Source organism: Melospiza melodia, chromosome 3 (genome assembly GCF_035770615.1).
Source record: "Melospiza melodia melodia isolate bMelMel2 chromosome 3, bMelMel2.pri, whole genome shotgun sequence".
Taxonomy (NCBI): domain Eukaryota; kingdom Metazoa; phylum Chordata; class Aves; order Passeriformes; family Passerellidae; genus Melospiza; species Melospiza melodia.
The window spans coordinates 35688130-35700373 of NC_086196.1; the positions used below are offsets into that span (position 1 = coordinate 35688130).

Here is a 12244-nt window from a genome sequence, read left to right on the forward strand (position 1 = left end):
TGGTTTTTGCATGCAATCACTTCTGTCACTTTTTTTAATCTTTGAACACTATAAAAATCAGCCAGTCCAGCAAAGGTGGTTAGCATGATTTCAGCTTCGGCCTCATTGGGGTTTATCTGCTCATTTTAGAGAGATCTAAATGATGTTCTGAATTATTTGCTGATTTCAAAGCCTGCACTCATTCACCATGTGAATTTACCTTTTAACTTCATTAGGAAGAAGATGAGCTATTCTTTCAAAGTACTTATTTGTTTGTAAAAAGAGTAATTAAAATTTTCCATCTTTATCTCATGGTATTTCCAAAATTGCCTAATGAACAAGGCAGGTGATTGAAGTCAGGCGCTACACTTGTTCGCTGCTGCTTAGTGTGATTCAATATAAGTGCATTTTCTTAAAAATAGGGCCTTTTTTTGGCTCTTTTTCTCTCTAGATACTGCATATGTGGTTGAAGTTCTTTTCTTTCTAACTTGATTTTTTTTATTTCCTTCCATGTGAAAGGTTTTGAACCAGATATAGAACAGTCTGTATCATACCAGAGGAACTGAAAATTAAAGTGTTCTCTCATGCTGGGTTGAGATGGTGGTTCAGTTGTGCCTGTTTACTTCAGTGCTGGAGCAAAGCATATGGATACAGACTTTTTCAGTATTATTTTGTTCTATCCAGTAGACCTAAAAAATAATACTTCTATTTGAGACAGGGCATAGTCAGCTGTTCCCCTAGTAACAAGTTTATAGACTGGCTGCTTATTTTGATGAGATCCTAGTTATGCAGCATTAGAGAGCAGATGCTCCTGGTGTAATCTGATAGTAATTTTTACTCTATTTTCTAATTTGTAGTCAAGGATAGAGGATTTGATGAGACCAAGGCCTCTGTGAAACCTCCACCCTACTTTACCTCAAGCTGATCCCCTGACCTCAAAGAAAGAACAAACAGTTCTGCAGTAACTTTTTTTAAAAAATGTGTGTGCTGTACCTTAGTTATGTTCAGATGAATACAGGGCACCAATGAGATAGTTTTGAAGAGGCTTTTTCATCCTTGCTAACTTTTGTCAATGGTTGGCAAATAGTTTTATAGTAGATTTAAGCACACTTTTGTTAAGAGCAAATTGGAATAGATACTTTTTGGCACTAACAAATGCTAAAGAGAGTAAGAAATGAGGAAGAGGAGCTCTGAAGGAGAAGATAGCAGTAACAATCTAGGTTTCAGCATGTGGTAATTTTAGAATTTATCATGTCAGAAAGTTTTTGCACAAAGCAGTAGACATGCAGCTGGAATTAGTGACTGATTTATCCCTGAGCTACAATTAATTATTTGAGGATTTTTGCTTCTGTTCTATGTTGTTGTTTGTTTCTTTACTGGAACCGACTGTCACAGATAAAATCTTTTTAATTTCGTAAACCTCATTTTGTGCAGTCTATTGGTTAAACATCAGCACAGGCACACAAAACCAGATGGTGGTGTATTTCTCGGCCTGAGAGCAAGGAAGTCAAGGCACTTGTTCATATTAATAGATCCTCTTTTGTGGTTGCTTTAATTGTTCACTATTTTAATTAGTCTACAGAAGTTTTAATTTAAAGAATTTGCAAATCAATGTGTGGCATACAGATGTTAGTTTCCAAATCTGTATCAACACTTTTACGAGAGGCTATGATGGTAACCCTACTTTTTTCCCCAAGATGTTATGGTAATTTTTGTCATGTCTGTGTATAGCTGTGTCCTTATTTCCCTCTGGTTTTACAGGGCACAATGACTACATGTGTCCTGCCACTAACCAGTGCACCATTGACAAGAACAGAAGGAAGAGTTGCCAGGCCTGCCGGCTGAGAAAATGCTACGAAGTGGGGATGATGAAAGGTGGTATGTACACAGCCATCATCAAATCTGCAGCATTGCTGTCTGCCTTCCTGCCTTTTAACTTCATTGGGCTGCTGGTATGGTTTCTAACTAAAGGAGGGAGGCACTGATTTTATTGAGCTGAAGTCTATTAAATCAAAATTATTTCATTAAATAAAAAGTTAAAAGCTCCAGAATATCATTTTATCTTGTTCAAATTTGCATGAAAAATCAGAGGACCATTGATTTCAATAGAATTAGAATTCCTCTGTTATTATTTTTCACTCGGTGTTCTTTGGTCTTTCATGGTAGGCTTCAAATCCCGATGAATGAAATTTGACCCAAGATTTTTCAGCATTTTGCAGTTCAGTGGGAAGAGCATTGATAGTCTCAAATTAGTCCATATTAGATAAACTTCTGGATATGTAATTTTTGTTCTGTGCATACTGGAAGGAAAAGTTAATTTCTCTTTTCTGGTGCTGTACACGTATTTTAGATGTGAATTAATTTAACCCAACAGTATTAAAGGCTTACTCATTTTATAAGAACTGTGATTAATGCCACTTTCCTGGAAAATTTGTATTACTGATGGCTTGTTGTAGCCTGCTAAAAATTTCACATTGCTTGTATCAATGAAGAGTAATCAGTAGCTGTATGGAAACCTGTATCTATGGGAAAAAAGTAGCAAACTAGTAAGTGCACAGGGCAGAAGGGATCCCATGTATTTTGTGTGTAAAGAGCTAGTTAGATTACAGACTGGTTCTTCCTTTCTTTGGCACACCTAATGCTTACTTATGCCACAGAAAGTCTGCTGCAAGAGAGAAGAGGAACTCATCATGTTTGTCCTTTCCTCAACAAATCATTTATAAGTCCAGCAAAGGTAGGCCAAGTCTGAGAATCTTAGGAGAAAAAGGGAAAGACTAAAGAAAAAATGATCAGTTGTTGCTGCACCTGAGATTGGATCTGCATTTTTCTCAACTCAAGGATTAGGAAAGAGCTGAGACTCATTTTATAATATCAATTTTGGGATGCAAGCAGGAGGAAGATGTAAAATCTGCTTTTTCTTCTAGAAGTTAAGACAATGGTTTATTTTTTTCATGAGATTTTATGTATTGATCTGAACATCCTGGTTTATATGATTTTAACTTTTCAAAGGGTATGTAGTTAATATCACAGGTATGATCCAGAATAGATAGAAGTTCAAGAAAGTCACACTAAAACCAGGGAATCCCTTCATGAGTATGACATGCAGATTTAGCTTTGACCTTTGTACACATGGCTGATCATAGCTAGGATTTATAATTATGCTTTATGTGGATGACATTGCATTTTTCATTTGGCACATTTACATCCAATTCCACTTACGTGTATTTAATTAATGATCCACTCTGCCAGTGTTATGTTTTTCGTATGTCTTCTCTAGGATGCAGGTTCTAATAGGTTTTTGACCATTCTATATGTAACTGTTTCACTCTCATAAAAACGGTGAAGATTTCTCAAGAAGCATTGTTTTAGATTAAAAAAGTCCAAAAGAAATACTGCAATTCTGTCCAAATTTTCTTTCAAATATAAATGTTCTGGAATCGTTATTTCATACAGTGCTTCTCACCTGAGAAAAGTCATCTGGATTTCATCATTTCCTTTCCTTTTAATGCTTTTAAGATTTTTATAGTCACTACAGGAACTGGCAGTTCAAAAATAGTCGGTGTTGTGGTGTTTTGTTTGTCAGTGTTTATTGTTTTGTTGCTGTTGTTTTTCTTCTTTTAAGAAACTAAACTCACAGTTTATAAACAAGGAGAGCAGGATCAGCATAAATTGTATCTGCTCTTATAGTACTGCCAATAATGCATGAAGTTCATCACTGGTTCATAGGCAATAGTTTTAAAATATTTATTTTATGAAGTCTTGGAAAAAAATCTCAAGATCCCTCAATTACAAGTAATAAATCTGTCATGCCTGCAGATGACTTCAAGGGAGGTAAAATTAATCTACATGAAATAAAAGATAAAAAGTTTTTCTGGAGTCATCATTGATCCCCTACTGGCCACATGAATGTGTGAGGAAGAAAAACCTTTCTAAGTTCTTCTAAATCTAAACCTAAACTCTTCTAAATCTAGATCTTTATAATTGTCACATTTCTCTCAGATGAAGATAAAGGTTAAGTAAATATTCTTATCATACCATATGGCTTAACTTTAGGTGATAAGTTTACATGGTTTTAATTTTTAATATTTTTTTTTTCCTGAGGAGAGCCGTGAAGATTTTCTTTTTTAATAGATAAAATGGATCTTCTCTTCAACATACTAAATAATGTAGCTCTGTGATTTGCTCAAGATTCACAGTGTTCTCCAATAACTCCTAGTTCTTGTGATTGGATCTTTTAATTTAAAACATCACTTTATGCTCATTTTGAAGGATTTGCCTTTTTTTAAGGCATTAATTCTATCATACGCTTGAATATTTGTTTGTGCCTTATTTCACTTTTATCTCTGTCTCCACAATTTGCTTATGATGATACAACCTTTAGATATAGTGGAAAACACATGTAATCTTTCTTTCCCCCAAATGTAATTCCAGTTTTTATTCTACACTTAATTAGCTGAGGTTTCTCAATAAATTTTAAAATTTGCCAACTTGTGACTTTTATTTAAGTGATTTGAATAATTTAAGTGACATGAGTAATAACTGATATTAAATATGGACTTTCAGTAAATATTGTGGAAGCTAGGCAAAATCTTCATTAAATGTCTCTGGTTAATTCTAAACATCTGATATAGAATATGGCTGCTGAAGTTGTCCTCACAGAAGGTCACTTAATGCAGACTGAAAACGTTCATATATATTATTTTTGGTAGAGTGGACACAACTGAAATGTGTTTTAGAGGCTTCATGCAGAAAAAAATGCAGGCTTCAAGTGGTCCTTGAACTGTGTGGAAGGAACATTTACTGATGAGTTCCTCTTATGAGTTCCTGTGGAAATTTTATTGATTTTTTTTTTTTTCTTCCCTGTTCTTCAGTCTCTTAAAAACTACTTTCAGGACTGAAGAGTTTTTTTTTTTCCTCTCCTCTTGTGTTTGCAAGTGTTTCCTTCTGCATCTGTTACTGTGCTGCTTCAAGAGACAATTAGACTGCAAGAATCTCTGCCGATGCGGCGGGCATCTGAGGCGTAATTTAAAGCTGTTATATTTTGTCCAAATACTTAATTCTCTCTTTCTGAATAAACCCTTAAAATTATGTGTTATTAATTAGTCTGTGCTCTCCTGTTTGTACATGAGGATAAAGTGGGCACATTGAACAAGATCCTTGCCATGTCCCTTTTACTTCTGTTCTGTAGCATGGGAGAGAAGCCTTGTTTTTGTTTACAATCTCCTCTGATGCCTTCTTGAGGTTGGTTTCTGTCCTGGTTTGGGGAGTGTACTCCAACTTTCACATGATGCAGGGTGCCAGCTTTCAAATGGAGTTGCTACAGCAGCTGCAACCCTGAAGCTCCAACCATATGTAAAGTGCAGGTGACCCCTGCTCTGATACAGACCTAGTTTTCTGTTTCTCCATTGTTTTAAAAGCTTTCTGGTGACTTGGGCCCAAAGACCCTAATTTTATGAAACCAAAAGCACCTTGTGTTTTTGGTTTTTAATAATTATTTTCATAGTGTGGTAAGTGAATGAGTGCTTCTAGTAATTAGCAGCATGCTGCATTCTTCCCTTCCTTTCAATGTGTGACAAGACAGATTTATCTTTAATGCTGTGTGGAATAAGAGCAACAGGGTCTGAGTGGGATTTGTGGCTATGGCAAAAAAATGCTATAATGCTAAATGCCAGATACCTAAAGGAAAATCCATTATTTGCCTGATAGTCCATGTTTAACCATCCTGACACCTACATAATTCTTTCCCTTGTTGAATGCTGATGGCTTCCTAGCATCAAATCATAGGAAATGTGGCTATCAAGGATTTCAGTGCTCATGTGCTACATTCAGATGGTGACTTTGTATATGACATGGGGTATTTACTGTCTTTGAACAGCCTGAAATCTCGGGCTGTAGAGAGAAGATTCTCTGTACTCTTTGTTGTGATAATGAAATTAGAGTGTTACAGCACATTTGAAGCCTATGTCCTGCAGTGTTACCCTCACAAATTGCCTGAGTATGCTTCAGAAATTACTGTGATACAGCCCAGGGAGTGAAACTCTCTGCTGGCTGTAACAGGGTGCTAAACCCACATGCCATTGGACTATAGACACTTTCATTAACTCCTAGAGACTGGAGTCTCTAGGCTTCAGTTTTTCTCTTGCATTCTTTTGAAATGGTTTATCCACCTCTAAGACAGTCTGGTTCAGTGCAACAGTCTTGCTGAAGTTTAAGATAAATTTTTACCAGGAAAATGAAAAAACAAATTTTTTCATTCTGTCAGAGAAGGACCTTGCTGATTTTTGTCTTTAAATTGAGACATCCATACTTCCTTGCTGAATTCTATATTTATTAATGAAAAAAGGCTTATTATTCATGAAAAAAGGGTTATTAAAATAATTCTCAAAAGCAGAAGTAAATTGATGTCTGATGCAACAACTGGATGGGCTCAAGGCCTTCTACATTTTCATGTACTTATCTTTTAATTAACTATTATATTTAAAAGAGAAATTAGTGAATGAAAGGAAATGGATTGTGGATGTGGAATGATTCTGGTTTGTTCGAGGAGAACCTCAATGGTGCTTATTAGACATACTTTTCTGTACTCAGCCAAATAGCTGTAGGTGGGGCCTGATAAATGTATGAGGAAATGTACTCTTTAAAGTTGGAACTGTTGGGCCAAAAGCATGTACTTGTGCACATTTGAAGCAAAGTTTGGTGAATTTACAGCAGTTTTATGGGAAAATAAGGTGGAAATGAAATCAGATTTTTTGTGAAGTATTTTTTCTCCTCTTTGCACACATGCAAAGGGGATCACTGCCATTAAATTGTCACAAAGTACAATACTCCTGTGTTCTGCCCCAAAATTAGAAAGAGAGATGGTAATTGTGAACACCTTCGCCAAAGATGATTTATCTTCTTATTCCACTACATAAAATGATCTGTGCTAGAAGGAAATCTAGGAAGTCTTTTGTTCAGCCACCTGCTCAAAGCAGATTCAGCAGTGAATTTATACATAGTTAAGACCTTTCACAGCCAGGTGGAAACAGGATAAAATGGGACAAATTGTCTTATGCTTAGTTATATGCTATAACTGGATATGTAAAAAAAAAAAAAAAAATTAATGAAGAATTAATGCAGAATTTTTAATGTTTAACTCTTGAACATTTGTTTGAAATTGTAAAGCTGATTGTAGTTGTATATTAGTTTACATTGGATTTTTGGCCTTTTCATACTTTTTCATTACTTGAGTAATTCCTAGAGTACCAGAGCTGTAAGAGTGCTCAATGGGGGCTTTTTATAAGATAATTTAGTGGGAGGACAAAGGCTAATGGCTTCAGACTGGAAGAGGGTAAGTTTGGATGAGAAAATTCTTTTCTCTGAAGGTGGTGGAGAGACACTGGAACAAGTTGCTCAGAAACATTGCCCTATCCCTGGAAATGTTCAAGGCCTGCTTGGATGGGGCTCTGAGCAACCTGGTCTAATGAAAAGCGTCTTTGACCATGGCAAGGAGATTGGAACTAGATGATCTTTTAGATCCTCTCCAACCCCAAACTGTCCATGATTCTGATTGTGTCCTTCTGGCTCTTCTCTTGGTTACACATTTATAGTTCAGTTCTAGCACTCAGTCCTGGTACCAGGCCAAATACCTCCAATACTCAATTTCTAAAATGTAGCAATTAAAATTTCTTGCTGTCTTTGAGATTTATACCAATAGACTCATTGTCCTAAAATGACTGGCTTTCCCAAATCGTGGTTGATGTAAAGGTAGAGAATGTTCCTCAAAAGGCTTTCTTGTGATCCCTGAAATGTCTAAAGGTTCATTGTAAATATTGTCTAGGAATGGGGCAGTTGCCATACTTACTGTAACCAAAACTTGGTATGAGTTTATCAGGAGTGCCAACACTGAGAGGGATTAATTTGAATGATGGATTAATTGAACTTCTCTTGTTTCACTTATACATGTCCTGAGATGCTCTTTAGGTGCGTTATGTGCTATGACTCCCAAAGACTGAATACAAAAATACAGATTAGGATGAATCACGCCTTGCACCTTCATCTTTAATTTAATAGATCATGGTTTCTCAAACTGTGCATTATGAATAGTCATTAGAGACCCCAAATGACATTTGCCTGCTTTTTAACAGCTATTTTTTTGTAGTCTTTAAGACTTTACATGAAAGACCAGTTTTGTGATCTGCATTTTAGTCAGTAGGATTTCTGGGGCACTGAGATATGTAGTGTGACTTGGTCAGTGAGTAAGGGGCCAGGAGTTGAACCAGAATATTGGAATCTAAACCCCCACTGTGACTTCTCTCTCCCTCTGTCTCCAATAGAAGGGGATCCTGATTATAGAGGAGAAATCAGCCCCAGTTTGGAAAAAGATAAGATATATTTTTTTGAAAAAAATTCACATAAGCAGATTATTTTTTTACTCAGGAGGAGGAGTCAAAAAGACTGTAACATCCAGGTGCACAGACTGAACACAAATCTGTTACTTATTTATAGTACTGAGTATCTAGATATCCTTGTCAGAAATCAGGCTGTTAAGCACTGTCACTTGGGGCGGTTCTGTTTGAGATTAGACATTAAATTCTGATTAATCTTTTTAGAAGATTTCAGACAATGTTTCTCATTTAAACTAATTGTCAACCCACCTGGGTTTTCAGCACAATTTGCATCACTGTTTCATTTTCTGAAAGAGAAATGGGAATGAAATAAGGGGCTGATTGTCTGAATCATATTCAAAAGAAGGATTTATTAGACTATAAAATTTGAATTTGGAAAGTGGTGTTACTTTTCTGTGACCAAATAACGTATTTATGTAGAGAGATTCAAGCAGAAAAGTTCCCAAAAATCTCAAAAGTCTTCAAAATCACCTTGGGTGGACCACCGTGCTAAGATACATTACAATATTAGAACCTACACTGCAGTCAGAGCTTTAGCAATCTCTGTCTGTTATAAATCCATCAGGAATGAAAATATGTTATTGACTTTTGCTTATGTACAGCAGCTACAGTGACCTTATGTTTGAAAGGAAGCTGTAGGATTCTGTTTTATTGCAAATGAAGCATTGTAAAGCTGTTGGATTCAGCAGAGGTGTGCCTCATGTGCCTACCTGTAAAGTGAAGTTGTTGTAGGAGGCTGTTGGGAGACAGATACCTCACTTGCAACTGCCCTTTGGACTCCAGGGCAAATTATGCTGAGACACTCAGTTTGTGTCCATAAGGGAACTGTTGGCTTGTTCACATTGTTCTACTTTTGCAGTCCCTTAGTTTGGCTAATGGCAGCAATGACACCAAAGTGAGTCTGGACTCAGCCCCAGAGGGCTTCTCCCAGCAGTTTAGTAAATCTTTCCCATCCTTGGACATTTGAAAAGAGACTTTGGAATTTCTGGTCTCTTCAAACCCAACTTCAGTTTCAGAAACAGGAAAATCTGGTTTCTTCCTTTGCAGACACTGGTGTAAATGATTTGCCTGGCAGCTCTGCCATGGCCTGTTCTGTGCGTTCTCCCTTAACACTCGGATCATCAGTGGGGCAGTTGACTCTCTGCCTCTCTGAGAGATTACCTTCTTATTTATAATATCTTTCACTTACCACATACATTTTCTCTTTTATTGTCAAGCAGAGTTTGATTTAGAAAACATTAGAGATTCTTTCTCTCTAAAACAGACATTCTTTCTCTCTGGCAATTTTCAACAGCATGCCGATGAGGTAGGTTGGTCATGAAGAGCATCAACATTGTTTGGAAGAGAAGGTGCTTCCAAGCACATTTGAAACACTCTTTTGACAAACTGACAAAATTATAGGCTGTTAAGGCTACAAGGCTGTGCATGTATACAGAAGTGTCAAATGTCTCTCCTCTGGGGCCTGCTGACAAGGAGCAGAAGTGTGGACAAAGAGCCTCAGGTTCAAAGGTTGTTCCAGGCTGGAAAGTTAGCTGGTAAACCGTTTACCCATCACTGTTTCCAAATCCAATCATAATTCCTTCTTTTTGTTGCCCTCTTAAAAAAAAAAAAAAAAAAAAAAAAAAGAAAAAGAAAAAAGGTCAAACCAAACCAAACAAAAAACCCCAAACCAAACCCCTCCCAAAATCCCAAACACAAACAAGCAAAAAAAAAAAAAAAAAAAAAAAAGGGAAAAAAAACAAAAGGAAAAAAAGTGTGGCTACAGATTGTTGTTGATTGACCAAATTTCTAACAAGAAAGAAATTGAAAAATGTTATACAAACCAGTTCACAGGCAATGTATTTAACTTGAATAAAATTGGAGATTATTTATGTTACATCTTCAAATCTAAAATGTAATACTCTGTAGTTCACACACAGACAAACAAATTTGAGTCTAATTCATCTCCTCCTATTCTTCCTCTAAATATTCTCAAATATTTTATATGAAGGTATGAAAGTGGAGCTTTTTTATTAGCAGTAGGTAGGAAAAAAGGCTGTTTTATAGCTGAGATTCAGTGCTCATTCAGTGCATTTTTAATTTTGGATCTTTTGTTTTAATGATCTGGAATTTATTTTTTGTTTTTCTTTAATGACATATGGGAAAACACTAGGGAAGTATTTTAATATGGTTAACATTTCTTTCACAATCATATAATCATAGAATCTTGAGTTGGAAAGGATGTTAAAGATCATCTAGTTCCAACTCCCATGCCATGGGAGTGTCATATGCAATTTTATTGTCCATACGCAATTTTACTGCTGATTAAGTTCTAATGACTTGATTATATAATTACTTAGCAGTTTTGAAACCTGTCTCCATGTCCAAAAGTCTGACTGAATTTACATATGAAGCTTTGTAGAACTGCCTTTGAAAATCTTGGCTCCTGCAGCTTTAAAACTCAAGTGGAAATTGTTTTAGAGCTCTTGCAAGATGCACAGTTCTTCAGTTTTTGCTAGAACATTGTCTTTTGTAACACTTGACAATTAAGGTTCCTTTATTTGCTGAACTGTTAAATTAAAATGGATGCATTCATATATTTAAAAAACCCTTACAGAATCATTGCACTTTTGTCAAGGGAATTGTAGTTTGATAGAGTTGCCTTTTTTGGAATTAGTGGCTGTGCATCACTATTATCTCTCTTTAACAGAGATAAAATTTGATTAAGTTGAAGGAGCTTTGGTAGCACTTGCATTTTTCAGAGAGATACTCACTCCTATTTAGTTCAAGAAAGTGAGTAAGTTTGTTGTTTGTCCATCTAGGTAAAGAGTTAGTAGTAAGGTCTATTAATCTCTGATGAATATGATACAGATTCAGAGACCTTTCTGTCTGTGATCATAAAAGCTGGTGATGTAATGCAGAGGGAATGCATACACTTACTGACTTTTTTTTCAGACTTAGTCTCTACAAAACCCAGTAGTAAAATTGCTGCAGTTGGATGATTGGTTGACCTTTTTTTAATCCTGAAATAAAAATGCAAAAAATTAATTTGTGGGAGGCATCTCCTCCAAACTGGTTTCGTTCAGCTTTCCATAATGCGCTGCTTATTTTGTTCTAAGGTGAAGAAAAGCCAGTGGTAGGCTTTCAGATGAATTAAAAATAAAACTATTGTTCTTATTTAACATTTGGTTTATTTGTAAACAGCCAAATATGCTTACATTTGCCATCCTTTCTCTGTTAAGTAAAATCCTCATCACATCCTTGTTTTACTTAGCAAGGCAGACCTGGACTAAGTAAAAGCAAACACACAAAAACTCTGATCTTCCAGTAATCTTTATGATGGAGACTTAATGCTGAAGTTGCCCTACTTATATTTACTAACCTTTAATGGATTATTTTGTCTCTCACATTTGGCCTACAGATTTCTACATATACCACCTTCTAATTTATTCACATTTCTCCATGGTGTGAGAGTTAACCTCTTCCTGTCTGTCCTGAACCTTTCTGGGGTATTTTCATTTGAAACCTTCTTGTGTTAGGAGTTTTAGCGTTCTGTACCTTATTCATCCTATTGCTATTCCTGATTTTCTAGTCTTGTCTCTGGCTTGCAGGCTGACCAGATATAGTCAATATAGATATTTCTTACACCAAAGTTGTTTCACATTTCAAATAATCTTACTTGTTTTTCTCCTATCCCTTCTTAATTTATTTTTATATCTCTTTTTAATTTGGGAAGAACAGAACTGCATGCAGTGTTCACTGTAGTGTGCCTCACAATAATAAACTCTGTGATTTATGAAGTTGTTCTGTCCTCCCTTCCTTTCCTAGTAATTTCTAGCCTTCTGTTTACTTTCTAAACTTATCTGATGTTTTTATAGTATTTTTCTAACCTCAACTTC

At 35.9% G+C, this 12244-nt stretch overlaps 1 protein-coding gene across 1 annotated transcript in view; it reads left to right on the forward strand.

Moving 5' to 3' along the window:
• The window catches only part of ESR1 (estrogen receptor 1), a 157075-nt gene that overhangs the window by 93440 nt on the left and 51391 nt on the right, over window positions 1-12244 (forward strand). Inside the window, 1 exon segment of the mRNA XM_063151316.1 lies at window positions 1741-1857. Coding sequence (XP_063007386.1) covers window positions 1741-1857 — 117 coding nt within the window.